The sequence below is a fragment of the Brassica rapa genome, chromosome A01 (genome assembly GCF_000309985.2).
Source record: "Brassica rapa cultivar Chiifu-401-42 chromosome A01, CAAS_Brap_v3.01, whole genome shotgun sequence".
Classification (NCBI taxonomy): domain Eukaryota; kingdom Viridiplantae; phylum Streptophyta; class Magnoliopsida; order Brassicales; family Brassicaceae; genus Brassica; species Brassica rapa.
Window position 1 is genome coordinate 23,702,803 of NC_024795.2, and position 27,676 is coordinate 23,730,478.

Here is a 27,676-nt window from a genome sequence, read left to right on the forward strand (position 1 = left end):
CTCCTGAAGATAAAGAAACTTCGATCATTAGATTGTATAACAAGAACAACTAATTACACTGAACTATAAAACCTTTCAGATTCTTCTATTGAGATTGTATCAACAAAGCTGTACTAACCCATCAACATTCATACCTCAAATCGCCAACGACTTGACCCACTTGAGACACTTGAGTACTTGACCCACTGGAGAAGAAGAACCGGAGGAACAGACAACTGGTGGTCGGAGCGAGAGAATAGACAACAGCTCACGCTTCTTCTCAAACTCAAAGCTGTATTAACTAAACAATCAAATTGAAACTCCATCAAGATCATACAGATGACTACAAAAGGAACAAAACAAATGATCGATTCAATCAAAAGGTGGAGGAAGCGAGGAGAATAGCCTTCAAGTAACAGAGTCACAAGAAGAGTAAATGCCTTCACCTTCAAAGAAACAGAGTGACGAGAAGATTCCCGGAAACGAGGAGGAAGTGAGGAGATGAAAAGCAAAGGTAATGCCACTGCTCTGATATATCAGAAACCCAAAAAAAAAAAAACAAATCAGAGAACGATCTATTGAATTGAATCAAGAGCAAAGGTGATGCCACTTCAAACCTTTAGAAATTGACGCTGTAGCTTCAGAGCTTCAGAGCAAAGGTGGTTGTATATCTTCCAGTGTTTATCAAAACCGGATCCGAGCTTCAGAGCTTCAGAGTTGAATCGAGATCGAACAACCCAATAGACGAACAACCCAATAGCCAAATCACCGATCTTTAGTGAAATTGAATCGTGGGTGGGTTTGGAAGAGACGATGACGTCTTCTGTTTTAATTTTTTTTTTTTGTAACACAAGTTTTCTGTTTTCATTAAAATGGGTTTTCTTAATTAAAAACTAAATGGGTCAGATTTGACTCAACCCAATAAACTTATTTAACTTGTTAATCCATTAACTTGTTAACCCATTAACCCATTAACCTATTAATACATTAACCCATTGGATCAAAAATAAACAGTTCATCTGGGTTAATGGGTCAATTTGGATTGGGTCAACCTATGGATCATGACCCATTTTGACACCCCTATATGTACTAATCATTTATTTATTGTTTCAAACCTTATGAATATGGTTTAGAGTTTTAAGGTTGATTAGGCTGGCAAGAGTTAAAGACCAAGAAGACTTACCGAAACGATTCCTTTGAAATGATATGTGGTGAGCTTGAAAGAGTCTTCATCTTTATCTTGCTTCTTCATAAGATCAACCATCACGTCCACAACGTCAGGGTTCTCTGATACGGTTCTCGAGGCTTAAGATGATCATCGAGAATGCTCTGGAAAAACGGGTCTAGCTCCGAGAAAACAGTGTTCAATGTCTTGTTCTGTCTGGTAACTATGTCGATAAGCCAACCCACTCAAGGGAAAAAAATCAGAGAAAGCAATACCATCGATTACCAACTCAAACTTGTGAACAAGAATTGCAACGGTTGTAAGTAGTAACAACATAACAGAGGATCAAGGAGAAACAGAGTTAGAGGATGTGGACCTTGAGAATGATAATCAGATGGGCTTGAATGATAGAAAAGGCAAAGGCCCAGAGTGGAAGGCGGTAAAGAGACGTTTGAGTTCAGAAGGTCAAGGTTGTAGACAAAAGAGTACGGAGAAGATGAAGATGGAGCGACCTGGAGAAGTGGTCCTGCGGAATCCTAATGCTCCTCTTCTAACCTGCATCTAAGGGTTGAGAGCGTTCCACTTGTAACTAGATTGAGTATGGTCACTAGGGTGTTAGATTGTCTTTGTGACTATATAAGTCCTCTTCTTGTAATCGTTGAAGGTACGGAATAAGAAGGGTTAACGACCTATTTCCACACCAAAACTATCGTATAGTAACAGATTCACACAAACTTTATACCTAGTCCCAGTTCCGCACAATTTAAGTATGTAAACTTATTTCTTCCCAAAACTAAAGTTTGAAACCCGATTCCCCCCAGACGATATTTGAGTTGGTTTTAACGGTTTAGAACCTAAACCACATGTAAACAGAGGATGGAAAACCAATTTTTAAACCTGACCCAACTCTCCTATCCAACTACGTACCCGACCCGACATCTACTACATGTTAAAAAAACCCCAAATCAATTTCAATTTTCTTAAGAACCCTAAATTGAAAAATCAAAAACCTTCTCATCCATTTCCCTTTCCCACACACCCTGAGACTATGAGTAATGAGTCAGGAACCTCATTCCACGTTAACATGGGTCCATGAAGCATCCATGTTTGATTTCTGAAAAGAAAATAGACACAATCAACAACGACAGAGAGAGAGACAGAGAGAGAGAGATTTTCAAAATTACATGTCATTGTTCTCCATACACTCTTCATCGACTATTATCTTTTTGTGAGACAGAGAGACAGATTTTCTGATTTGGGGATTTAGGGCTTGGGATTTTTATTTTGAGTTAATTCGGTTTAATTCTCTAATCAGATCATAATCGGGTCATGTTGGGTTTAATTAGGTTAGTTATTGGTTTAGTTTTAAAACAAAAAAATACTAAACCTATTTTAAACCGGGATTTGTTGGTATTAGTTCGTTCTTCAAATTTCAGGGGACTTGGGTTTCGAACTTTCGGTTTGGGGAGAAATAGGTTTACATACTTAAATTGTGTGGAATTGGGACTAGGTGTAAATTTTGTGTAGATCTGTTACTATACGATAGTTCTGGTGTGGAAATAGGTCGTTAACCCGAATAAGAAAGATAAAGTTCAGTCTTTCAGATCTTGTCTTAGGTTTTCACAACGGTTTCCTCGTCGACAAACTCACACTTGTGAATATCTATCCCGAACGCGAGCCTACACACGATACTAGCAACAAGAGTGAAAAGGGTCTTCTTAAGATTCACAGGGGATTGCGTCCGAGGCTCCGAGCCGATTCCATTAGTTTCTTGACAAGCAAGTAATTCTCTTCCTCTCTTATGAAACTAAAAGACTGAATTTTTTTTCATGTTCAAAAGCTCCACAACCACGAGCTTTCCTCACCGTAAGGAGCGAACCCTATGTCTTTGAAGTTGTAAGAGATCATTATGGTCGCAACCGTCTCTGGTTGGCTGCAACATTCAAGATCTTGGGTCTTGAGACTTGAGAGCTTCCTCTGCTCCTTCTTTAGATGAGATCACGACCACGGGGACGTATCCAAAACGGAGAAGCATCAATGGACCGTACGTTTGGGAGCGGTTTGAAAAACATGCGTGTGGCAAGCCTTTGAGGTTGTGTAAGTTTCCGATGATGGGAAGCGTCTTGGGGCATGGAGGAAGTTTCCATTTTTAGCATTTGAGCTTTTTTGATATGATGAAAAAGGAAACTACGAAAATAGGTAAGAGATAGAGAAAGTAGAGGAAGATTGACATTGTTTCTTTCTTTCTGTGGTGCTTTGGATGAAGAGAAATTGGTAAGAATGCATTCAAAAGCCCATATAATTTGTCATATACCCTTGTTTCTTTTTAATACTTTTTATGACTATAATACTCTTATATCTATCTTTTTCCCTTTTTTCTTTTATATGTTCTAATCTCTTTATCTTTCGTATAGATTCTTCAAATCATCTTCTAATTCAACACAAATCTTTATTTTTTTATTCTGATTCTTTTGACACTCATAATGCTAATCTTATTATTTCACCCCAATTTCAATGTTTCTAATTTTGACTCACAATCAACTTTTAGATAATATATGTGTTAGTAGGTATTTTATTATTTACCTGCTATTATTTAGATTTTAATGGATTAATGGATTCTTAATCGATACATGAAGTGTTAGTTGTTACAAATAGATTTGAGGCTATTTGATAGATAACTAATTTATTGTTAATAGTTTCATTAACTGATATATGATTTGTTAGTCGATACATTTGTTTGATACATAGATTGTTAGACGATACTGAAATTATTAGTTGATATGTTAGTTAGTATGTAGATTGTTACCTGTTATGTAAATATTTAACTGATAAATCTAGAGTTAATTGTTTTCGATAAAGCATGAGAGTATTTTCGTCTGCACAGTATCAAAAAATTATTCATTTTTAGGTTATCCATAATTATGGACATTCAGCTAATTTAGACCTTAATTTAGTATATTCCACACATTCTCTCAAAAATATAGACAATTATTTGATTTTTTTAACTCTTTAGTTGCATTGGAAACCGTGTTACATGATTTGAATAATCATTTGATGATTTCCAACATGGCGACTTTTGCACAAATCAAGGGTTGTACGGATTCTAATACATACGACAATGATTATGAGAGACAGTGTATCCAACTCCAACTGCTCCAAAGTCTTAGGCTTCGAATGGTAAAAACAGTTCAAACAGGACAGATCAAGCAGATCATACAGATCAAGCAGGACAAGTGCAGATCAAGTAAGACAAGTGCAGATCAAGCGGATCATGCAGGAGAGAACCAGATCAAATAATTTAGTATAACTTATAAATGATAAGATCAGTTCAAAACTATAGATAAGATATTAAAACAATAAAAATGACACTTAGATATCTAAACAAATATCTTAGATGTTATATGATCGGCCGAAATGCCTGTAAATATTTTTTAAGATACTTATACTTCTTTTATTTTCTTATTTATAAAAATTAAAAATTATATGACAAAAAATAATAAGTAGAGAATGATAATTTTGTATTGTTAAAGTTGTATATAAAATAAAATAAAAATATTGTATTCATAAAACTAGATAAATATATTTTTAAAGTTATGTGTTGTAACAAAGTTATTTATTGACCCAAAAAAAAAAGCAGATCAACACCACCATATGTTGGTGGATGAGATCTCCATGCAGATCTCCTGGTTTTTCCACAAAAAGACAGAAAAAATTGAACTGCATGCAGATTTCCTGCTTGAACTGCTTTTGCAAACAGAAAATGATGAATGGTGAATGCAGTTCATATGATTTTGTCATTTTGTGAAATGACCGGCATCTGAAGTTTTTTAAAAAATAAATTTACGGTTAAGATCGAATTTGAGAGGGGGTAAATCAATTTAATTGTAAATGGTTGAGATTGAGTACGAGGGAGAAAAAATATATAATGAATGTTATGGTATTCGTAATATGATTTTGTTAAGCATATAACAACATACTTTATGAAGAAAAAAAGTAAATAAGTTGGTTGAAGCATTACATAATAAGTCATTAATTAGACAAATCCAAGTTAAGTAATATTATGAAAACAGACCAGTTGGTCATTGTTGCCACGGAAACTGTTCAACGCGTCAAGCTTACCCCTACAAACCAAAATTAGGTTAACTTTACCCAAACTTGTTAGTTGTTACTAGCACGATCACGTGCGGTCTCGGTGACACACACAGCGGTAGATGGGTTATGATAATATTAGGTGTAGATATACTCATTGTATTAGGTCATATTAATTCATTTGTCTCTTTGAAAAAAGAGATAAAGAAAAGCCTTTCTTGACGAAAACAGAGTTGTTCATCCTCTTTATTTTTATTTTTGCGACTATAACTATCATTTTGTATTGTTTGTTGATTCAAAGCTGTTATAAATGTGCTGCACAACCACACTGTTCTACCACCTGCGGAAGCTAGCTGCCCAATGTATCATTTACCACCTTTGGAAGCAACGAAACAATGTGCTGCACAACCACACTGTTCTACCACCTACCACCATATTCAGGATCGTTGATAAGGAGATGCGCAACACAATTACAGCAAGAAGGGAGAGGAAGCACTTCATCAATCTTATGGTCAAATGGATGCGATGAACTACGTTTATCTCATATTCAACTTTGTTACATCCTTGTCTTTTTTTACTTTTTTGCCAAGGTGTAACAAAACTTAGATCTACATTTCTTGTAAATCTTTTTTCATTTATATGATATTTACCTTTTAGCAAAAAAAAAAAGCTGTTATAAATGGAAAAGTCTATTAAAAAGAAATAAGAATACAACTATATATATATAGGGGAAATTACATGTTTACCACTTTCATAGTATCACTTTTCATTTTTACCACCACTAAGAAGATATTTTCAAAAATACCTTCTTCACTAAGTGGCAAAAGATTCTAATACCCTTGTTATTTATATATATAATAAATCATTATTTAAATAAAAAATAAAATAAAAATAAAAAAAAAAAATAAAAAAAATAAAAAAAATAAAAAAAAAAAAAATGTTTATGTTTTCGAATTATAATTTTCCAAATTCGAAATTTTTTATAAATTTTTTTTTGAAATTTTTTTTTAATTTTTTTTTCAAATTTCTTTATAAATTTCTTTATAAATTTCTTTTTGAAAAATAAAAAATTATGTTTGAAACTATTTTTCAGTTTTTTAATATATTTTTTAAGTATTTATTTATATATTTATTAGAATCCTAAATTTCACATTCTGATATGTTATTATTTAGTAAGTATTTCTTAAGTACTCAGAAAAAATCTTAAATAGTTCATAAGTACTCGTAAATAGTTCACAAGTACTCGTAAATAGTAAGTAAAAAAGCGGGGCAAGTAACTTACAAGTAATTCATTTTTGATCAAGTATTTGAAATAACAAGTACTCGTTTTTAACAAGGCAAGTACAAGTCAAAAATTTTATTACTCGGACAAGGTAAGTCAAGTCGCAAGTACACACAAAATAGCAAGTATTCGCCTTGTGTCTCTCACTTGCTTCCATTGTGAATTTGTAAAACCAAAAGCTTCTGTCATTAGTCTAAGAAGGCAAGACAGGAGATGTGGTTGTAGGTGGGTCCACTATATAACTAGTCTAGGACTGAATGTAACAAATCATAGTTGATGTGAGCTGGATAGAAAGCAGTTATATAAAAGATATGACTTAGCAGGTTGTCTAAGGTGTGTAGAGTTTCTAGGGTGTGGTTGATTCTTTCATTAACAAGTCCCTCTCCTGAATTGTTGATTGATGTGTACAGCATTAGACAAAAGCCATAAAAAAATGTGAGTGAAACTGCAATAGTGTGTTTCATATTTAAATGTTTGGGTAACTTCTTACAAGAGAGATATATAATAAGAAAATACAACAAGATGAGAGATTCGAAGAGTGAGAAATTAAGCAGAGAATAAACTCTGGAAATAATAAACAGAACCAGAGGGTGTTTTAGGTGTGCAGAGTAAATCATAAGATCTGTAATGGAGATCATGTATGACCAGTGGATCAAAATTTTATATGTGTTTGATTTTATGATTTATAAGTTTCTAAATGCATTTTCCCACTTTGTAGTGCTAGGTTTCCACTTTTTCTTTTGACATCAGTGCTACGTTTCCACTTATAAATGAAAAGAACGGATAGATAAGTCAGGCACTAATACAACGAATAAATGTCTAAAACACAGACAACAAAAAAGATCATAGTATCGCAATATTTGAATACGTTTCCCCATTTTTAGCCATCACTCTTTATTCTTTAATGGGTTTCTTAAGGGGATCGAATGACTGGCGAGAGTTCTTAATACACAAAAGATTGAAGTTTTTGATCAACCATTTGACACTAGAAACTATATATTAGGCTATAAATTATGTTATTCCAATGCTAATTAACTAAAATGATAAGACGCCGCACTATATGCAAGTGCACTAATAGACTAATATGTTTGAAAATTATGTTCATTAATCCATATTATTTAATTTCAAATTAGAAAATCCCTTATATATTAATTGAGAAACATTTGAAAAGATATAACCTCAATTTTGTATTAATTAAAAGAGGCCCCAATGCATAGGTGTCACTTAATTAGGTAGTCAATTACTTTCAATTGAAAAATAAGTAGGTCCACATTCGATTTTTATATGTTGTTAGATATATAAGTTGGTCAAACTATATGATATAATGATATGATATGATATTTTCTTTCCTTAAATAAAACCTACGGAATTACCATAAATGACTAATATATATATGACAATTAATGAGTTTAATAAATAAAGATTTGATAACAATGTATATCTCCTCCATCATTTTTTGTTTAATTTTATATTATTAAAATAAATTAAACAATCAAATTAGCTATAAAAAGAAAATTTAGATTTTTTCGTATATGTTATATTTTGAATTTTTAAAAACGATAATAAATGACTAAAACTATTAAAATTATTATGTTAAAAATTAATGATCAATGGTTTAACATTTTTATTATAAGAAGATACACATGATTTTAAAACCATATGAGTAAAAAATATCATTTAATAATAAAATAAATATATATATATATATTAAACACTATATACCATAAGATTACATAAATATTTTAATATTAAAACTTTCAATGAATTTTCAAGAACATTTATAAATTATAAACTTATTAAAGATTTCAGATTAAAAATTTTGTTATCGATGATTTAAATATTTTGTTATAAAACGATATGAACGATCATAGAACCGTATGATTATAAATTCTTATTTAATAAATAACTATACAAAATATACTATTCCTAGAAAAATAGGTTGGTCTATCTTAACTTATATTACACTTTTTATTAAACTAACTATCGAATTGATAAATAACGTACCAAAAAATGTTTTGCACTTTCCTTAAATAAAAGCTACGAAATTACCTAATATGATTAACGTATATGTGAAAATTAATTATAATGAATAATAAATATTTGATAACAATTTTTGTATCTTAGTTCTTTTTTTAATTTTATATTATTAAAATATATTTAAAAATCACATTAAATATATAATAAAAACATTTATAATTTTTCTTATATGTTATATTTTGAATTTTTCAAAACGTCTATAAATTATTAAAATTTGAAGATCTCCACTCTGAAAATTTTGTGATCAATAGATTTTTTTTTGTCATAATAAGTTACAAATGATCATAAAATTGTATTAATATGAACTTTTATTTAATATTATAAGAAGATACACATTATTTTAAAACCATATGAGTAAAAAATATCATTTAATAATAAAACATATATATTTATATATATATATAGATTATACATATACCATAAGATTACATAAATATTTTAATATTAAAACTTTCAATGAATTTTCAAAAACATTTATAAATTATAAACTTATTAAAGATTTCACATTGAAAATTTTGTTATCGATGATTTAAATATTCAGTTATAAAATGATATGAATGATCATAGAACTGTATGATTATAAATTCTCATTTAATAAATGACTATATAAAATATACTATTCTTAGAAAAATAGGTTGGTCCATCTTGACTTACATTATATTTTTTATTAAACTAACTATCGAATTGATAAATAATCTACCAAATTTTTTTTTGCACTTTCCTTAATTAGAATCTACGAAATTACCTAATATGATTAACGTATATATGAAAATTAATTATTATGAATAATAAATATTTGATAACAATTTTGGTATCTTAGTTCTTTTTTTTAAATTTTATATTATTGAAAGATATTAAAAAATCACATTAAATATATAATAAAAACATTTATATTTTTTTCTTATATGTTATATTTGAATTTTTCAAAACGTCTATATATTATTAGAAATTTGAATATTCCCACTCTGAAAATTTTGTGATCAATAAATTATTTTTTTGTTATAATAAGTTACAAATGATCATAAAATATAACGCATATGAATTTTTATTTAATAAATATTCAAACTAAATAATATATATATATATAAACACTAATGATTTAAAGCAACAAGATTGGCTGATCAATTTAGTCGTCCAGTTGAAATCTTTCAAAAGTATGTGAAAGACTAAAATCAAAGTACATATGGATTTAGAATAGTAGTTATATTTTACTAACCAAATACCGAAAAAACCGAACCGAACCGAACCCAATCTGATATTCGGATTGAACACCCGTAATCCAAATGAAGCCAAACTATTGTTTCATTCTCCAAAATATAATAAAAATAATAACTTAATCCCGCGCAAGGCGCGGGTCTTATCCTAGTACTATAATAAAATAGAACAGTGTAACAAAAAAAAGCTTTAATTCACTTTCCCTCGCTATAAGAAAAGAGATGCACAAATCAAAAACCACAAACACCAGAACACACTTCCATAAACTCTCGCTGAAACCAAACATAAGAAGAAGAAGAAGAAGAAACATGGAAATGATCAAGGCCAAATGGGTTTCCATTGTCGCCCTCGCGGCTATTTTCCTAGTAGTGATCCTAGTACCGGCGGCAGAAGCGGTGACGTGCTCGCCAATGCAGCTAAGCCCATGTGCATCGGCAATAACGTCGTCTTCTCAACCTTCAGCGTTGTGCTGCGCGAAGCTGAAGGAGCAGAAGCCATGCCTCTGTGGGTACATGAGAAACCGTAGCCTCCGTCGCTTTGTCAGCTCTCCCAACGCTCGTAAAGTCTCTAACCGCTGCAAGCTTCCCATCCCAAGGTGTTGAAAACTATATATATGTGTGTGTTTGAATCCTACTTTTGCTTTGTGTTTAAGGATGTTAATTATGATCATTAAGCAGTGTTATCCTTGAGAATAATAATGTGTGATGAACTGATGATGCTTGTATGCATCTTATTTCAACTTTTGTTTGCTGTCTTATTCTGGTTTTTGATCAGTGTAGAGGTGTTATAAGTATGATGATGTAATAACTGAGACTATGATATAAAATATATATTTCATAAACACAGAAGAATCACTGTTTGGAAGCGCTTCTACCAACATGAGTTCGGGTCTAAAGAGACCGAACTTGTCCACCAAAACCTTGGAATGTGCGATACATCTTTCAAGTGGAGCGAATGCTTCCATGAAAAGCTTTGTTCTGAGGGAGTTTATAATAAATATCCTTTTGCACCAATGGCTCGTAAGTCGTAAAGATAAATCGAGTAAACAATTCTTTAGCACTATCTCATACTCTTATCTATAATGAAATGGAATTGATCCCTATTATTTTATATATATATATATATATATATATATATATATATATCTAGAGTATTATAGTCTTTTTACCTATTAAATGAAACATTTTGGTCATTTTCCTCCTTATAGTTTATTTTTACGATCAAAACTTGAAAATTGTCTATTTAGGAGAATTGCCATATTTTATTTGGTAGTAATAGTAATACATGTCTCTCGCTTGCTTCCATTAATGTGAATTTGTAAACCAAAAGCTTCTGTCATTAGTCTAAGAAGGCAAGACAGGAGATGTGGTTGTAGGTGGGTCCAGTATATAACTAACTAGTCTAGGACTGAATGTAACAAATCATAGCTGATGTGAGCTGGATAGAAAGCAGTTATATAAAAGATATCAGTTTGCAGGTTGTCTAAGGTGTGTAGAGTTTCTAGGGTGTGGTTGATTCTTTCGTTAACAAGTCCCTGAATTGTTTGATTGATGTGTATAACAATTTTACAGCATTATATAAAAGCCATAAAAATGTGAGTGAAACTGCAATAGTGTGTTTCATATTAACAACGGTACAACATTATTATATGAAAGCCATAAAAATGTAAGTGAAACTGCAATAGTGTGTTTCATATTTAAATGTTTGGGTAACTTCTTACAAGAGAGAGGTATATAATAGAAAAATACAACAAGATGAGAGATGAGTTTAAATTAAAGAGAAATTAAGCAGAGAATAAACTCTCGAAATAATAAACAGAACCAGAGGGTGATTTAGGTGTGCAGAGTAAATCATAAGATCTGTAATGGAGATCATGTATGACCAGTGGGTCCATGGAAGCACGACCTTGAAGCAATAACTGACCTTTGTCCAGAATTGCAATTGGTAACAGGGGGGCGGCGAAGTCGCCAGTTGGGTTGAGATCAAAGGAACACAATGTGTTCCATGTCTTGTCGGAAGAATCGAACGACCATATTACTTGGGTGAGGTCTTTTTGCTCAGACAAGCACAAGCGGTTATGGAGGACGCACATGGTGATGTGGCGAGGGTCGGCAAAAGGGGCTTTACAGATGACTTGGAAAGTCTCGGTGTGAAGATCAAAAGATAGTAGCAAGGGTGGTTCAGACTCGGTTAACCAATAAAGCGAGCCATCTAAATGGACGGGTTTATGGTAAGCATTGATGGGATAAGGAGAAGCGGGGACAACGTACCTCCAAGCGTTGGTGCTAAAATCGAAAACTTCACAATAGGTAACAACAGCCTTGTCTGCTCCTCCAAGTACAAACCCGGATGAATTATACAACCAAACAGGCTTGAAAGTGCCACTTAACTTATCTCTACCGAATCCAAGGCTAGGCCATGGGAAGTCAGAACCCTCTCTCTTGAACCTCTGAATGAGGAGGCCTTGATAGTTGGAAAGAGGAAAACTCCGATGCCATCCAGTGGCAGGATTGCCCACGATACTGTCTACGTAGAGACAGTAGACGCATACTAGACCGTCACAACTACCAGCGCAGAACATGCCGCACGTGTAACTCACGTTCCAACCTATTCTTCTTCTTGATGCTGATGCTGCACTCAACACAACTTTTCGACCACGACCTTTGCGTCCCACAGGTCGATCATAGGAGAGACGCATGATGAGGACATCGGGACCACGTAATTGCCTGCGATGGATCAATTGTCGTTCCTTGAAACCTGGGGAATCGATTGTCAATATCCACTTCTTCGATACAGATCTGAATCTCAACAGAGGCTTCACGGGCACACACTCCAGGATCACCTCTACCACATCGTGGGGTAGCAATTTCCACAAGCTTGTGTCTAGGTTCTACAAAGGAAGACTCTCGTCGTGTCAGTTTTGTAAATGTGAATAATCCAATTTCATCGCATCAAAATCAGATCCCAGGATGTATTATATATCAAAACTAATTAAATAATAATAATAAAATAGTACCTCGGCCAATGATTGCTTCCTCTTCTTCATGCTTTTCCAGATCCGTCTGATATGAGATTGAGATCAGATCAGTGTTACGACGGAGAAAAAGGAAAGGCTAGAGGGAGCCAACGAGAGAGTTCTGGAAACGAAAGAGAGGAAAGGAGATTTGAAAATTTCAGTAGGGTTTACGCTGGCGTTTGGTTTCACGAACCAATCTATCCTCTTTAAAATGGGCCTCTTCGGGTTTTGTAAGTAAATCGTATTTAGCCCAAAAGCCCATTATGGATCTCCGATTCTCCAAAAGTTTACGTTTACTCCTATTAGAGCATACTAGGTTCGTGTCCGCGCTACGCGCGGATTATATGATTGTATATATTTTATAAAAAATATATTGAAAATATGAATTTGTTTCACAAAAGCCCATAAAACTATAAATTATGATGTAAAAAGATGGCGATACATATTGTATTTTTTATGGTAAATTTTGTTTTTAATTTTAACTTCAGAGTTTTCAATTTTAAAATATATTTTTTTTTCATTGACAATAAATAGAACACTCATTTTGTTTTTGTAATAAATAAGCATTATATACTCAAATTTTAGGAAGTTAGTAGTACAAACTTTTTTCTGTGCTTTTTACTTATTAATATTCTAAAGTATTTAGTAGTTATATTATTTTTAATCAGTTTTGATTAAATATTTCTTTAGATAATTTCCTATTTATTTTTTGCTTTAAAGATAGAAAATATTTTGTTATATTTTATTTCTGTTTTATTATATAATAAGTTTATAATTTTCATTACATAAAATGAGTAGTAACTAACACAATAAAGATCAAAGAATATAGTTTATTTCTGAGTTTGTATGACAGTGTAATATTTTGAAAAATTAAGCATGATAAAAAAAAAAATCATTAACCATCTAAATCGACTCTTCTCTCCTACGTATTTTCTCTTTCTATTTCTCTCTACCATTTTTTAAAAAATTTAATTTTCATTTTTTTGTTATTTAACAAATAGACTCTAATATTTTTATATTCTATTTTTCTTTTTCCTAATTTCACTCTAAGGTTTTGAATAATTTTATCAGAAATTATATTCAATAACCAAAAAAAAATTATTTTCACTAACTAATTGTATCACTCTCCCCTTCTTTTCCTCTCTCTTCCTATCTCTCTCTACTCTCTCTCTAGAAAACTAATTTTTTTGGTTATTCCACAAATTAACCCTAATTTTATTGAAGTAAAATTTTACTGATGGTATTTGAAGCGAGTGCTACTTTTTTTGTAGTTTGTTAATTTTGGTTATGTTGAATGTAACTTAGTTACAACTTCTTTTCCTTTTGCCTTGCTACGTTTTACTATTTGCTTAGAATATTTATGTTGTCTTTATGTTGTCTATGCCTAACTCCGTTGAAATTAAATATTTATATTTAATACTTAATAATATAAATTAAGATTTCAAAAATACAACTAAAATAGAAACCAACTATGATTTTATATTTAACCAATTAGTTCTCTTGTATATTGTATATTATGTGGACCATAAAACAACGTTCAAGAATTTATTGGAAGACTAATTTTAACAACTTAATTTAACTATAATGTTTGTGTAATGAAGATTTGGAGCACAACAGAAGAGGGAAAATAAACATTAAAAAAAAGAGCGGAGGACAGTAGACAACTTTAAAAGCCATAAAGAACTGATGGTGAAATGGTGGTCTTAGGCAGACATGGAATGTGTAGGTGGAGAGTTGGAGCAATTAGGTGATACGCTTGGAACAATTGGCTTCCTTCTCTTCGTTAGTGTCTTTGGTAAGTGTACTTGTCTCAGCAGACCTCTTTTCTACCTCATTTGGAGCTCACGACTTATATAGTTGCAAAGCTGTTGTATCCATCCCCTTCGTTTATTGGATTGTCAATTACTGATTTGGAAGACGGAAGGTCTGCAGCGTATACAACCTTAGTGACTGATGGTCTGTCTTTTGCAATGAAGTTGTAGCTAGTCAGATCCTGAATTTGTGTGTCTGGCCAATTGTATCCACCATACATTGTGGGACTGGGACCTCATGCTCATCACCCATGTATCCATTAGCCTAGGAATATAAAACATAATGTGAGTGAGTTTAAATGGTTAGGGAGGTGAACGCTGTGGGAGAATAGGATCCTTCCAAGTAGGCATCCATTAATTCGGAAGCTTGTCTTCCCGTCAGCTCTTTACCCGTGACACCAAGCACGACAACAGTAGCCGTGTCAACTGTCAACATTGCTGTAGAGCTATATTTCTACTCGATACCTAAAATTTTAAAACACACGTCATAATGTTTTCATTTATAAACATACGCTAATAGACAGAGCTAACACGACATGTAATCTAAAAATAAAAATATCAGATATTTGAAACAACACGTACAATAATTGGTAAACAGAAATTTTTTTGGTAAACCAAGATGGACGACCTAATGTTTAATTTTAAAACAAATACTAATATGCAGACCAAGTACTATTTGTAATTTAAATGCAAACATGACCTGTAATTTCAAAACCAGCACTAATAAGCAGAGGAAACATGATCTGTAATCTAAAAACACAAAGACATCGGTATTTTGAAAATAAATACAAACTTTTTTTTTTGAAAAAAACGGCCTGTAATTTTAAAATAATCTCGACCTGTAGGTTTAAAGCCACACTAATAGGCAGAGAATGACATGTAAAACTACGTGATCCATCAATATTTGTTCAAATGATGAGACGAAGCTGATCTGGAAAGCCTGTAACCCAAGTAAGCTCATTGGTAGAGTTGCTTCGTCTTATCCAAAATCGAATAAAACAGCTGCTTGACCCACGCCCGTTGATTTTGAAGAGTTTGACGCCATAGATGCGGTGGTTTAGTTTTCCTGGTCTATGAAATAGGTTGCGAAGCATAATGAAATTATATAGACTGAGGAGGAAAATTGAAGGGGTAATTGTCATGGTTGAAAAGTCGAAGAAAATATTGATGGATCACGTAGTTTAGTATTGAAGAAGATCAATTTAAGTAGAGGAGGAGATGGCTGGTGTTAAGCCGGAGATTCGAAACGGCGTAAACTTGTCGAAAAGAAGGGTTGAAGTTGACTAAAATGGGAAAAGAAGGTGAGTAGTTACAATTGGATTTAAAATGGGCTCATAAAGGAAAAAAATTAATTAAATGATCAAGCAAATACTATTCATATTTTGGCCCAATATTGAATAAAGGTGTTGACATGTCAAAATGATTGGGTAGGAATATTTTATCCTAGGTGGCATAGCTTAGGAACTTTCAATTTAATTCCTTTTATATAGTAGTGATGATTTCTCACCCATAGATTCTATAAAGAAAACTTATACGAGTTTTTCAAATGCAAAACCTACTCTATTTTCTTTCTTTAGTTTTTCTCACGTTTTCTACATCTTTTCAATCGGTGACTTGGTGAGAGCAGAGACGTGCCTACAGTGTATTGAAAAAGGCATTTGCCTCAGGCCTCCGATTAATATGACTGTTTTTAAGGCCCCAAAATTTAAAATAATTTCTAGTCTAGTAGTTTAGACTTATTTAAGAAAAAACATTTTTACGAAAATTAATTAACTCACTTTCTGAATTCATGTATTTTTTTCTATATGATATAATATAACATATTTACGTTATAAACTTATTCTTTTATAGAATTAGATTTGTGTATTTGGTAAAAATAATATATCATATTAAAAAATTATTTTCATTACAGTTGTAAATAAGTTTATTTTTAAAACTTGTCTTGGGCCCGTAAAACTCTTTGCACGGCACTGGTGAGAGACTCTTTTATACATTCACCAATGATGATGATAAGTCTTATGTATCGTGTCAATAAATATGGAAAACATCAAACCAATCCGAAGTGAAATCTTGTTAACCAGCTTTTAAACCGGTCTTTTTCCATTTCACCTGAAAGGGAAAGATTTTTGGTTGTAGCTGTGTTCCATTATACATGTTGAAGTGACCATGTCACATGGTCCATGTGTTAGAATGGAGAAATAAATCCTTGACTTGATGATTTTATCCTAGAAATGATGGTTTATGTATTTAACGTGAATGAACCCATCACTTTGATTTATTGAAATATAACAAAAATGTTGAAAACTACCACAACTATTTGATTAATCAAAATGTGTTTTTTTTTCTCAATTCATTGTTTTATAGTGAAAATAGAAGGTTTCTTCATTCACATGCTTGCGCAATCCTCAAAACTGACACTTATATAGTCTGCAAGGTGACAATTATAGATACGTACGTAGACGTCCCGTTTACATAAAGAGTCTTTGTGTTGTGTTTTTTTTTTTATACATGAATCTTGGAGCTTATATAAGTGTGATCCTGATCCATGTCTATGATGTAATTGTAAAACAAACCTTTGACTTTAATTGATAGTAGGTATTAGGTAATATCAAACTAATGAAAAGGTTGAATTTCATTTCCTTGTGCTAAAAATATTTGAATTTGAATGATCGTACAGATTACCAGAATACGTATAGCTAGTATAATATCCTGATTATTTATAAGGTCAATATACAATGTAATCTTCTCAGTAGTATAGTTCAATATAACACGAACATGTTTGTGTATAGAAACACCATGGCCAGAGCCGGGCTTGAGCATACACCCACGAAACATTTGAATGGGGCCCCCATTTTTGTGGGGCCCCCATTTTACAAAAAAAAAATATTTATACGTATATATTCATATATATTTATATTTAAACGTGAATATTGAATTAAAAATAAACAAAAATACATTTATATTATGCATAATTTAACTGAAAGTAACAGGTCTTTTTTTATTATAATTTAAAATAAATAAAAATAAATAAATATAATATAATATTCTTATTATCTTATAATGTTTCTGAATAAATTTTTTTGATAAACAATACAATACATAATTCAAACTAAGTTTTGCTAAAATAAAAATTAATAAAAATATTATTAATTTTTAAAATATTTTTTTTTTGAATAGGGTTCCCGAAACCTGACCGGCTCTGACCATGGCTATGCTTTTATTTGACCAATTCTGATTTTTTTTTTTCATAAAGTGAATTTGAGATCAATAAAAATTGGCGTCTGATGATAAATATTCTGATCCGACTACAAGAATTTACAGTATGCAGAAATGCAGTAAATATTGATTTTTACACGGACTGCATCTGCACTAGCTCAAAAGCCTTGACAAGAACCGGTCTGAACCGGTTAATATCTACACTCACGTTCTGCTGTACCAAATAAACCGACTGGAACATTTCCCACCCGCGTTTCCCAACCGCCGATGGATCTCTCACGACCTCGTGATCGCGTCCGTACCGCCGCAAAAGCGTGCTCTCCTCCGCCGCGATCTTGTACTCTAAATACCTCAGATTCATCCCCTTCGAAGGCTCCTCGAAATCCGTCTTCGCGAGCCACTCGAATCCCCCGATCGGAAGAATCTGAACCACGACGGCGTTCTCCGGCAAGAACACCATGTTCGTGAGCCCCGCGCCGTGAACGCCGAGCATAACGTCGCACGAATTAACGGTTTGGGCGAAACTCGCCACGTCTGCGTTCGCTTCCGCCACCACGACTTTGAATCCGATTTGCTTCGCCGCTCTGGCGATCGCGCCGGCGTTCGTGAACGCTCGCGATCTCCCCCTCGCCAAAATCAGCATCCGCGGCCTCCGCCGCTGATTCCTCCTCGTAGTCACGGGCCTCGCGGCGGCGTTGCGCAACGAGTACGAGTCTCTAAGGAATTTTCTGAAATCGGACATCGAATACTCGGAATCCGAAGGATCGATCGTTAGCTCTTTGTAATACTCACGGTGGCGGTTGAGACCGGCGGTGACGCTACTGAAACAGTGCGTTTCATCTTCTTCGTCGATGTAAATGAGCTCGTAGTTCGAGAGATTCTTCAGTATCCCTTTGAATTTGTTGATCCACGGTTGATTCTTGTTCGTCACGAGGAACTGAACTTCGCCGTTGAATCTACGCGCCGTCGTGTACAGAGGAATCACGATGTCGGTGAAATCGTGGAAGTTGTTCATCGAGTAGCCTCCGAGAGAGAAAAGTATCGCCGGAACGCTGTGATTCCTAACGCAACGCGATAAATTAGCGTTTTGTTCCAGTTTCACCGTCCATTCTCTCACGCGTTCCATCGCCGCCACGTCACCTTTTCTCGCGTAAGGTTTAATATGCCACGTGGAATTCCCCGAAAACGCAAACGTGATCGCTGCGTGAATCGTCGCGGATTTACCGTGGACTCTTACGTCGCCGTTTATTTCGCATATCTTCGTTCTTGCTAGCTTCTTACAAATAGGTTTCATTGTTTTCTCCAATTTATTTCCTTCTGAAAATTCACAGATTTTTTTGTTGTCAGATTAACAAGTAGAAAGATAATAATTAAGAACATAACTAACTAAAGACAAGTGTCAAGAATGTGAACCTGTAACAACTTGTTCTTTGGAGATTGTAGTGTTAGTAGTAGAGTTAAACGAATCAAGATGATTCTTGGGCAAGCTTGTGTTCTTGAAGACACTAAGCTCATGATTTTCAGAACTGATTAGTTTGTGAGGAGTGGTTGCATTTGATGTAATGTTAATTTGATCCGTAGGGATAGTTAGATTCGCGGAATCTCCATATGTTGCATTGCTGCTGCTCCTTGACGCTTGAGGTTTCTGCGTTTCAGTTATTCTCAGCATCCTAAGACCAGCATTCACTGGTAATTGCAATTCCACTAAAGAAAGAAAGAAAGAGGTTAGTTTCTGTGCTTTCTTGCGTTGAGAAAAGTTAGTAAGGGACTAACCGGTTGGCAAAGGGCTTAGATAAGGTTTAAAGACGGTGCAAAGAGTGAAGACGAAGAGAAGAGAGGCAACGAAAGCTCCATAGCCAAGTCTCTTCTGCTCGTTTTTGCTAAAGCTACGAGCAAGTATTGTATCATAAAGAAGATCCTTCTCTGTCATCTGTCTCTCGAGTTAGACAAACCTTTATTACTTTCTTCTGCTGCAAGTAAACTCTAGAAGCAGATATTACCCGCTATTGGAGAGAGATATGAATGATTGTGAGAGAGGAAATTGTATGAAGTATATAAGAGGAGCTTTTTTTACGACAATGCTACTCGTGTTCAATGATTGTTTCTGTAAATGTCGGGATCTTAAGACAGGATCACGAAGAGAAGTTTTACGTGTTAAAAATCAAACATTTTAAAAGTGATATAAGTGTATTATTAATAAGTATGGGGATTGTCGGCACTGGAGGAAGGATTTGGAGGGCATGCAGTTGTTAGACGAAGTCTTGGTAAGCAAATGCTCCCCACGATTCTTCTTTTTAGCTTCGTTTTAAGTTAATTAATATTTAACAAATAAATAAACACCAAATAAAATTATCTAAACTACGACTTACAAACCAAAGATTCTCGAACTCTTTCATTTTTATTAAAATAATAATGGAAATTTAATACATTTTACTTTGTGAAAAGACTTGAAATTGTGGATGAAATGGATTTCTTTTTTCTTATAAAACGATATCCTATGTGTTCTAAAATAGGTGGTAAATCGTAACCCTAAACACTTAGGTTAGGAATCACATCCTCGTGCGTTCGTATAAGGTGAACATGCTTCAGTCGGCTAGTAAAATGTTTGTCAAGTCTTTAAACGACGAGATCATCCAAATAATCATGATGTTTCGTTAGAAATGTTCAAAAATAATTAAAAATAGAAATGAAAAGAAGTTTGTAGTTGACTGTTATGACACAACCAAAATCTAAATGATTGATTGATTGTTCATTGTTTAGTCTTTGTTTCATTGAGACCAATTAACGAAGGAGGCAGAATCAAATTTGGCCTGAAAGCTATGAATCAACTAACAGTTGGTGAAATTTTTCTAGATTTTTGTTAAGCATGGTTGTTAGATTGTCCTTAATTAGACTTTCTCCAACAATCTCTTATTATATTTTTCATATAAATGAATATAATAATTCATGCATATAGTCTTATTAAGTTGTAAAGTATCTCCATCTAATTAGACAGACTCAATTGAAAAATTATCAAGCTTTCAATTAGATGGTGATACATTTAAAATTTTAAAAATACCTCCATCTAATTAAATTGTACTAATTTGTAAAAATATCCCCATCTAATAAGTGAATACTTATTTAATATTAAAGGATGAAAATAACAAAAAGTGGATTCTGACTTTTTCATGTCGTATGTCGTTGTGATTGGTCAAACTCTGAAATTGTATCATCATCAACCAAAACCTTTTAGTTTAACTGGTTCTAAATAAACTCATTGGTGCAAGAAAAGTTTCAGTAGTGATTACTTCTGTTAATATGGCAGTAACTTAAATCTTACTACTGGAATTTGGAGGACTAAATCTCCTTTTATTTTTATTTTCAGAATATATATTTAATAATCCAAACGTGGGATGATTAACTCAACGCCCAATCGTAATATGTTTAAGCAAATATGGATTTTTTTCTTCTTTGCATTAGTTAGGTGATAATCATTTGATAAGAAGCATCATAATAATAGCAATTATAAGGGAGTTGTTAAGTAGGAAAAAGACATTCTAACAAGTTATGTGTCTTATAGTCTATTTGGTGGGTCGCATGACGATGTACGTGTGCACCTTCCAGTATACGTTTTTTATTATTGTAAAATTAAATTGAAAACTATGTAAATACATATATGATATGTATATAAATGTATATATTTAAAGTATTGGTTGTGCTATCGGTAATAGAAATTAATAATAATACAATATAGTGTTTTGAAAATTTGCAAATGCAGAAGAATAGTTTACAATATACAATGTATGGGTCTATAGTTCTATGCAGACTTATTAGTTTAATGATCTTTACAGGTATATGAAGCGTGAGTATATTTGAAAATACATTTAAACAGGCACGATATAATTTATCTGCCATGCTAACACAAGTAATGCTTACATATGATTTTCGTTTGTATTATACACGATGCTAACACAACGTTCTTAGTTCTTACATAGGTATTTTCTTTAATACTAGTAAAGAGATTTAGGTTATAAAATCGATGAATATTAGCAAGGTACTTGGAAATTTACATGTGCAAATACGTCTGCTTTCGGCTGCATCATAAATGTCACACTCGCAATGAAAAGGGTACTCAAGAATTTTATTGAATCCTTTTATGCAAGTCTTGTTTCCATCCCACCCACAATTCTGTTCGAAAACGTGTGCCTTTGTGCACACTTTCGCCTTTATCTCCAGAGTTTTCACCTCTGTTATTTAGTATCAACCACAGAAACAAACAACTCTTTAGATTTTTGTGTAATAAACAGTTGATCATGCAACAGTTCTGAGCTTAAATAAAATTGTAGAAACGTTTGTTATGTTGAGAATAAATACTAGTATGTCCATTACCTTTCACGTAGACGAGAAGGAAGAAAGAGAGAACACAATAAACCATGAACAAAGTAGAAAACTTCTTCATGATTCTACAAAGATGATGCAGATGCAGGCTTCTCGTTATTAAAATAGATATATAAATTAAATTAGGAGGAGAAAAATGTTGGAGGTGAATTTCAACTCTCCAAAGTCAGGTCTGGAAAAGCTAATAAAATGACTATCTTCACAAGAGGTTTTTAATCTAACTTAACTTAGAGCATGATTAACCCGGGTTTCTAATTTTTCATTTTTTTTTCTTTTGGCCGATTTTTAAAAAAAAAAAAAAAAATTAAAAAAGAATCAATCGCAGGCCGCCACATGTCAATGGGGTCCCTGCACAGTAAAAAAACCCAACTGCATACGTTTCTTATTTGGCTACATTTGACTCCCTTCTTCCTCGGTTTCCTCATTTTTGTGGGCCCCCTCTCTCCTAAAAACCTTTTTACATACCTGGTTAATGCTGCTCTTAAGAATTTAGTTCACAAAAATTAAATCAATTAAGGAGTATTAAAGTAATAAGTGTTATTTGGAATTCTCAAGAGGTTTTCATCTTTTTCGAGAACTCTATTCTAGTCTTTCTGTTCACTTTTCATTATTTTGATTTGTTTATTGGTGAAAACACATGATGAGAACCTTCCATTAGAGAGGTGTTCTAAGATGTTTAATCAAAACCTAACAAACCAATTCTCTCATAATTTGTAAACTGATGGCATTGCATAAACAGAAACACTCATTAACCTAAAAATGTTTCTTATCAAATCATAATCTTATACTATAAAGAAAAATATATGTTAAACAAACATTCAAACTATAGCCGATAAATGATAGTAGATCGATAGAAGGTTAAAACATCATTTTCACTAACAAATCGTAAACGATATGCTTAAACATATCAGTAAACGCAAGCAAAGAGCGGGGGCCAACAACCCCAGCTCCGGTTGCCTCACTGCGGTTGAAGCGGCTTGACACTCTCTAGTTTCTCTTCTAAGTTCCATCCTCTGAAACACAAACACAGTAAGTTTCAGTTTTGCGCTTAAAAATACAACTCTTGAGCGATACAAAGAGGTAAGACAAAACTTTCTTCACCTTTCAGCAGCTTCCTTTTTGAACGCATCGATTTTTGTCTCTAGCACGACACAAGCAGATTGAATCTCCATATTCTTCACACAGAGCTGCCTCCATTCTTGAGATAGAGCATTGAGCTCGTACGCAGTGGTTTGCTGACGTGGCAACAAAACAAAGTTTCAGATTACCCCCCATAAAATTAAAGAGAAGACTGCAAGAAAAAACAATGTGTAAAAAGATACTTCAAAAGTATTATCACCTGATGATACTTCCTTTCACGATTTACTTTTTCAATTTCTTCGTTCTGCTCCTGAGCTAGTTTTTGCATTCTGGAAATGAGAGAACAAGTAGAGTGACGAGATAAATCTTTCCGGTGTGTATGTTCCAAAAGCCAGTAATGATGTTTCATAAGAACAAAGAAGCTCTCACACACAGAAAGCACATGAAGAAAAACACAAAGCAAGTCTTAAGTGTGCAAAAGCTAAAGAAGCATGAACTCATATAACCACAAGTTACAACGTAACGACGAGACTGACAATTCAATCAATGCAGCTTTACATATATATACTTGAAAACAAACCTGGTCAAGAATACTTCAAGCCGATGGTTGTTCTGCCTCCAAAGCTCGGGGCCTTGCTTAGACATCATTTCCAAATTCTCAAGCCTGTGAATTAACAAATCACCGAGTTAAGAGAGTAACACAGTATTGTCAGAAGAGAATCATTCATTAGAAACATTAATAAACTCTACTCACTCGATCATCTTCTGTTGCAATGACCGTTGATTCTTCTGAAGATACTGCTTCCAGGCAGCATCATCGTTTTTCTTACTCGCAGGCGGCAGTTCAACCTTGTACCGGGACTCAAAATCTATCCGCACTGGAGGCTTCCCAGCTCGAACACGCTCATACTCTTTGCCAAGAACGGGGCAGTTCTGATATTCGTTTTCCACCAACCAAAACAGACAAAAGAAAAAAACAATCAATAACATGAGATACTGAATCAACAAGTTCACCCATTTACCTAAACACTGAACTAGCTACAGATACTCTGCTCATAAGCTTCCATCAAATCTCAAGATTCTAGTTGATTCAAACTTAGATAATAACTCACCTAAACTCTCATCAACCACCTTCTCTAATCTAATAGCAAGAACCCTAACATAACAAAGCAGAGATTGACACTCATTACTGTAAACTCCAACGATTGGATCTCACGAAAACTTCACCCAATCAACTCTAAACCCTAATCCAGCAAAGTTCCGTAACCCTAGCTACAAAAAACGAACAAACAAATCGATTAAGAGGATCCACAGTCAAATTCACCTCGAAATCGAACTTGGGAAGAGGAGGCAACTCCTTGAGAAAGTCAGCAGGCTTCCTTGAGCTCCGACGCATCTCTTCCTCCACCAAGCGGTCGACCTCCGCCTTAATCAGTGGATTGCCATAGTCGTCGTCGATATAAGGAAGCGCGTCGATGACTTCTGCGTTCGCCGCGCTCGCCCACGGCTTTGAAGCTTCCGGCGCTGCCTCTAGCATCAAGACGTCTCCATTGTTCGTCGCCATTACCGCCTCCACTCCAGAAGAGAGAAGACCCAAGTGAAGAAAAGCAAATTGTAGTAGTTACCGGCTCCGTGGACCCGACCCGATATTATTGGGCCTTGGGCTTTTTAGGGCCCTTCAAATTTAAAGATATATGTTTATTTTTTTGCCAATAATTATGTTTTTTTTATGCATCATCAACAAATCATATACTTTATGCCAATAATATTTTTCTCAAAAAATCTGCATAACTATAATAAATCATATTCTTTTATGCCAATGTTAATGCCTTTTTTTACAAAAATCTGAAGAACTATAATAAATCATATACGTATGCCAATAATTCAATGTTCTGATACATATTGAGCAATTATTCTAAGAATGTTCTATTTTATTTTACTAAGTTGAAATCACTTTTGATAAGGAAACTAAACAAACAACCAATTTGGCAGTTTGTGAGATTATAGAGGCTTTGAGTATAGAAGTGTAAAAAAGAGATGAACTTGAGGCAAATCTCGGATGAGTTGCAGGAACCGGTTCTTGTCCGGTACAGCTGAAATCTCCGGCACAGTCTTCTCAATCTGTGGTAAGAGCTTCGCCAATTGTATCCCTGTGGCCAAACCGGGCTGTGTTTCCATCTCCTCTACTAACGCTACGGTACAAGATTTGAGTGCGATCTCTACTACATCTGTAAACTCATTGCTGCAACAAGGAAAAGAGACATGATTGCTTTTCTTCTTTCTTGCTTTGAGCATTAACCAGGTATGAGGACAAGAGTGTAAAGAAGTGAAACAGCTTGTCTTTTACCTTGTGAGTACTTCCCGTGTCTCGGTAATGAGTAGATGAAACTTGGTGACAGTTGCATCTGAAGAGGAAACATCAGTGGTGGTGTCTTGGGGCATCATTAAATAATCAATCCAGTGATGTGGACTTCCAGTGCTCATAAACAGACCAAGAATCCGGATCACAGTTTCTTCAAGAGTTCTTGTGGTTAACACATCCTTTAACTGCTTTCTGCAATCAATCACGCATCAATAGATTTCATCTTTACATAGTTTACTGACCTTATTGGTATTTGCAGAACCAATGAATCAACATTCGCCGATGACAAAAAAAACAAGGGAAAATGATATGTACCCTTTAAGCACTTCTTTCACTGCACTCTTCACATGGGAAATCAAACTGGGCATGCTATTGGTTGCAAGATAATCAGCACTTGTCAAAAACTTTTGTTCGTCCTCTCTGTCTATGAGATCTAACTCTTCCTGTGAGAAAAAAAAGCAGATAAGCAAATAAGTTGGTAGAGATTGTGGTAATCCAATCAACGCAACAAGAATTAGATGTAAGACCAATGAATACATTAAGGAAAATAATATAAGGGATGTCGAATAAACACAATAGTAATCCATATCACCTTTAGAGCATGTTTATTGCAAGTCTCTTAGGTTGGGTTCTTAGCATAATATAAAATATTCTTAGTGTTTTTAGTTAAAAGCTAAGAGACCGTATCTTATATAACGCTAAGAACCCCAACCTAAGAGACCTGCAATGAACATGCACTTGTAGCTCAGTTCGAAAACTGATATTTAGTGTCAGATTCTCAAAAGAGATACAATGCAAGTTTGAAACAAACGAAAGTTTTATCAAAATGGTCAATCTGCAAGAAGTGGATTGTTTAAAACGAAATCATACGATTCGATTTAGCACACTGAATCTTACAACCAGAAGGGAGCAGGTTACAAGTCACATGTCATTCATAAAAAAAAAAAAGATTCTTTAAAGATAACAAAAGAGCTTAGTGCAGACAAAAAAAAAGAGGTTAATAAAATGACTTACAAGTAAATGGGAGCTGGCAAGACCTCTAGCAGTGTCGATGTATAAGTGTCTGCCCAAAATGTTGACTTGAACCCTAATGTACAAACTAAGCATAGTGACTGACCAGAGAGTCACAACCATCCTCGTGAAACCTGGAAAAACAAAAGCGTTTAACAAGAAGATCAAACGAACCCACATGTATATATATATCTACAGAAAGCTGAGAGCACTACTAACTCAAAATTTTGAGCTCACTCCAAAGATGAAGCTTCTCAGAAGGAACCAAGGTTCCTTTCCCTCTGCTTAGCTTCTCCATCACACTAGAGACATTGATCTCCTCAACAATGCGGCTGCTCAAGTGATGCAGCGCGTGAGGCAATGTAGTGGTGTCAGCAATCATCTGAATGGTCTCGAAATGAGCCTTCATTCTAGCAGAGTTACACAGCCAAATAAAACAAGATATTGAGAAACTCGCAAAAAGCAAAAAAAAAAAAAAAAAAAAAAAAGAATGGTATGTGCAAGAACGTAACTGGGCTTTGATGAGCTCATCATTGTGACGCTCGTTGGCAAGCTCACGTTCCAAGTCAGCGAGGTTACGAGTATGAGCATTGTATAGCTTGTAAATCAATAGCCCACTTCCCAAACAAGTCGTCGTCACCAATATCTTCTTTCTATGTTTCCTCCAGAAATCCCTAAGGTCGATCACAAACGCTAATTTCTCAATTGCAAAACACTAACTTAAAACCTTACGGAACCGAAATCAATAGCGAGAGAGAGAGGAACAAAACAGATGAGAACAAACCTGAATAAATCCATGGCGACAAGTTTTAAATTTATGAAAAAAAAAACGAAAAAAGCGTCGACGGAAGAGAGGAGATGAAGGAGGTTATATGGTTCTATTGTCTATCGTCGTGGTTTTGAAGGGAAGATAAAGTGATAAGAATCTCCGGCGAGAGGTGACGCTTAGTTCCGATCTCTCTCCCTCTCTGTGAATAATGAATGTTATCACTTGAGAGCCACACCGAGATTCCCCTAATTTGGAAACTGGAATCTC

The 27,676-nt window shown here is 34.0% G+C and overlaps 6 protein-coding genes and 1 long non-coding RNA gene across 10 annotated transcripts; 2 read left to right on the forward strand and 5 right to left on the reverse strand.

Moving 5' to 3' along the window:
- The first annotated feature begins 9,888 nt into the window (after nucleotides 1-9,888).
- LOC103838762 (non-specific lipid-transfer protein 2-like) lies at nucleotides 9,889-10,608 on the forward strand. Its single transcript, XM_009115214.3, has one exon. It carries the CDS (start codon nucleotides 9,989-9,991, stop codon nucleotides 10,367-10,369), a length of 381 nt encoding a protein of 126 aa, XP_009113462.2. The 5' UTR covers nucleotides 9,889-9,988; the 3' UTR covers nucleotides 10,370-10,608.
- An 823-nt stretch (nucleotides 10,609-11,431) lies between these two features.
- On the reverse strand, nucleotides 11,432-13,921 carry LOC103838771 (F-box protein At1g11270-like). Its single transcript, XM_009115221.3, has 2 exons — nucleotides 12,784-13,921; nucleotides 11,432-12,657 (listed from the first exon to the last, which is right to left on the reverse strand). The coding sequence occupies exons 1-2, from the start codon at nucleotides 12,811-12,813 to the stop codon at nucleotides 11,551-11,553; spliced, it is 1,137 nt and encodes a 378-aa protein (XP_009113469.1). The 5' UTR covers nucleotides 12,814-13,921; the 3' UTR covers nucleotides 11,432-11,550.
- Nucleotides 13,922-17,094: 3,173 nt separating this feature from the next.
- Nucleotides 17,095-19,822, reverse strand: LOC103838778 (beta-1,2-xylosyltransferase XYXT1-like). The gene is made up of 3 exons (XM_009115227.3): nucleotides 19,584-19,822; nucleotides 19,224-19,514; nucleotides 17,095-19,127 (listed from the first exon to the last, which is right to left on the reverse strand). Exons 1-3 carry the CDS (start codon nucleotides 19,738-19,740, stop codon nucleotides 17,944-17,946), a joined length of 1,632 nt encoding a protein of 543 aa, XP_009113475.2. The 5' UTR covers nucleotides 19,741-19,822; the 3' UTR covers nucleotides 17,095-17,943.
- Nucleotides 18,998-22,654, reverse strand: LOC108872295 (defensin-like protein 229). 2 transcript variants are annotated; one of them, XM_033276763.1, is made up of 3 exons: nucleotides 22,179-22,654; nucleotides 21,860-22,036; nucleotides 18,998-19,127 (listed from the first exon to the last, which is right to left on the reverse strand). In XM_033276763.1, coding segments are annotated over exons 1-3 (249 nt in total). In that variant the 5' UTR covers nucleotides 22,249-22,654; the 3' UTR covers nucleotides 18,998-19,125. The 2 variants fall into 2 exon arrangements, with proteins under 2 accessions (XP_033132654.1, XP_018515274.1); XM_018659758.2 differs by lacking the exon at nucleotides 18,998-19,127 and having other exon boundaries at nucleotides 21,659-22,036.
- Nucleotides 19,313-20,007, forward strand: LOC117127219. The gene is made up of 2 exons (XR_004450067.1): nucleotides 19,313-19,534; nucleotides 19,603-20,007. It is a non-coding gene; the product is annotated as an uncharacterized LOC117127219 (long non-coding RNA).
- Nucleotides 22,655-22,894: 240 nt separating the features above from the next.
- Nucleotides 22,895-24,860, reverse strand: LOC103838786 (pre-mRNA-splicing factor SPF27 homolog). Of its 2 annotated transcripts, XR_004450041.1 has the most exons (7): nucleotides 24,592-24,831; nucleotides 24,022-24,200; nucleotides 23,848-23,931; nucleotides 23,527-23,596; nucleotides 23,289-23,422; nucleotides 23,052-23,200; nucleotides 22,895-23,010 (listed from the first exon to the last, which is right to left on the reverse strand). XR_004450041.1 is itself a non-coding variant. In XM_009115236.3 (6 exons), the coding sequence occupies exons 1-6, from the start codon at nucleotides 24,829-24,831 to the stop codon at nucleotides 23,146-23,148; spliced, it is 762 nt and encodes a 253-aa protein (XP_009113484.1). In that variant the 5' UTR covers nucleotides 24,832-24,860; the 3' UTR covers nucleotides 22,979-23,145. The 2 variants fall into 2 exon arrangements, 1 of the variants encoding a protein (XP_009113484.1); XM_009115236.3 differs by having other exon boundaries at nucleotides 22,979-23,200; nucleotides 24,592-24,860.
- Nucleotides 24,861-25,098: 238 nt separating this feature from the next.
- Nucleotides 25,099-27,672, reverse strand: LOC103838793 (peroxisome biogenesis protein 3-1). 2 transcript variants are annotated; one of them, XM_009115252.3, is made up of 7 exons: nucleotides 27,425-27,672; nucleotides 27,153-27,314; nucleotides 26,878-27,050; nucleotides 26,644-26,774; nucleotides 25,945-26,072; nucleotides 25,615-25,821; nucleotides 25,099-25,509 (listed from the first exon to the last, which is right to left on the reverse strand). In XM_009115252.3, exons 1-7 carry the CDS (start codon nucleotides 27,436-27,438, stop codon nucleotides 25,269-25,271), a joined length of 1,056 nt encoding a protein of 351 aa, XP_009113500.1. In that variant the 5' UTR covers nucleotides 27,439-27,672; the 3' UTR covers nucleotides 25,099-25,268. The 2 variants fall into 2 exon arrangements, with proteins under 2 accessions (XP_009113500.1, XP_009113491.1); XM_009115243.3 differs by having other exon boundaries at nucleotides 26,860-27,050; nucleotides 27,425-27,671.
- Between the last annotated feature and the right edge of the window lie 4 nt (nucleotides 27,673-27,676).

Coding starts and splice junctions, on each gene's coding strand:
- LOC103838793 (XM_009115243.3), bottom strand. Junction 26,073..26,643: donor TTGCCAGCTCCCATTTACTT/GTAAGTCATTTT, acceptor TTTTTCTCACAG/GAAGAGTTAGATCTCATAGA. Junction 25,510..25,614: donor ACACGGGAAGTACTCACAAG/GTAAAAGACAAG, acceptor TCCTTGTTGCAG/CAATGAGTTTACAGATGTAG.
- LOC103838762 (XM_009115214.3), top strand. CDS start 9,989: ATGCACAAATCAAAAACCACAAACACCAGAACACACTTCCATAAACTC.
- LOC103838771 (XM_009115221.3), bottom strand. CDS start 12,813: ATGAAGAAGAGGAAGCAATCATTGGCCGAG. Junction 12,658..12,783: donor GGAAGCAATCATTGGCCGAG/GTACTATTTTAT, acceptor CTTCCTTTGTAG/AACCTAGACACAAGCTTGTG.
- LOC108872295 (XM_018659758.2), bottom strand. CDS start 22,248: ATGAAGAAGTTTTCTACTTTGTTCATGGTTTATTGTGTTCTCTCTTTC. Junction 22,037..22,178: donor CCTTCTCGTCTACGTGAAAG/GTAATGGACATA, acceptor ACTAAATAACAG/AGGTGAAAACTCTGGAGATA.
- LOC103838778 (XM_009115227.3), bottom strand. CDS start 19,740: ATGACAGAGAAGGATCTTCTTTATGATACAATACTTGCTCGTAGCTTT. Junction 19,515..19,583: donor TCTAAGCCCTTTGCCAACCG/GTTAGTCCCTTA, acceptor TTCTTTCTTTAG/TGGAATTGCAATTACCAGTG. Junction 19,128..19,223: donor CAAAGAACAAGTTGTTACAG/GTTCACATTCTT, acceptor GTGAATTTTCAG/AAGGAAATAAATTGGAGAAA.
- LOC103838786 (XM_009115236.3), bottom strand. CDS start 24,831: ATGGCGACGAACAATGGAGACGTCTTGATGCTAGAGGCAGCGCCGGAA. Junction 23,932..24,021: donor TTGCAACAGAAGATGATCGA/GTGAGTAGAGTT, acceptor GTTAATTCACAG/GCTTGAGAATTTGGAAATGA. Junction 23,423..23,526: donor GTGAAAGGAAGTATCATCAG/GTGATAATACTT, acceptor TTGCCACGTCAG/CAAACCACTGCGTACGAGCT.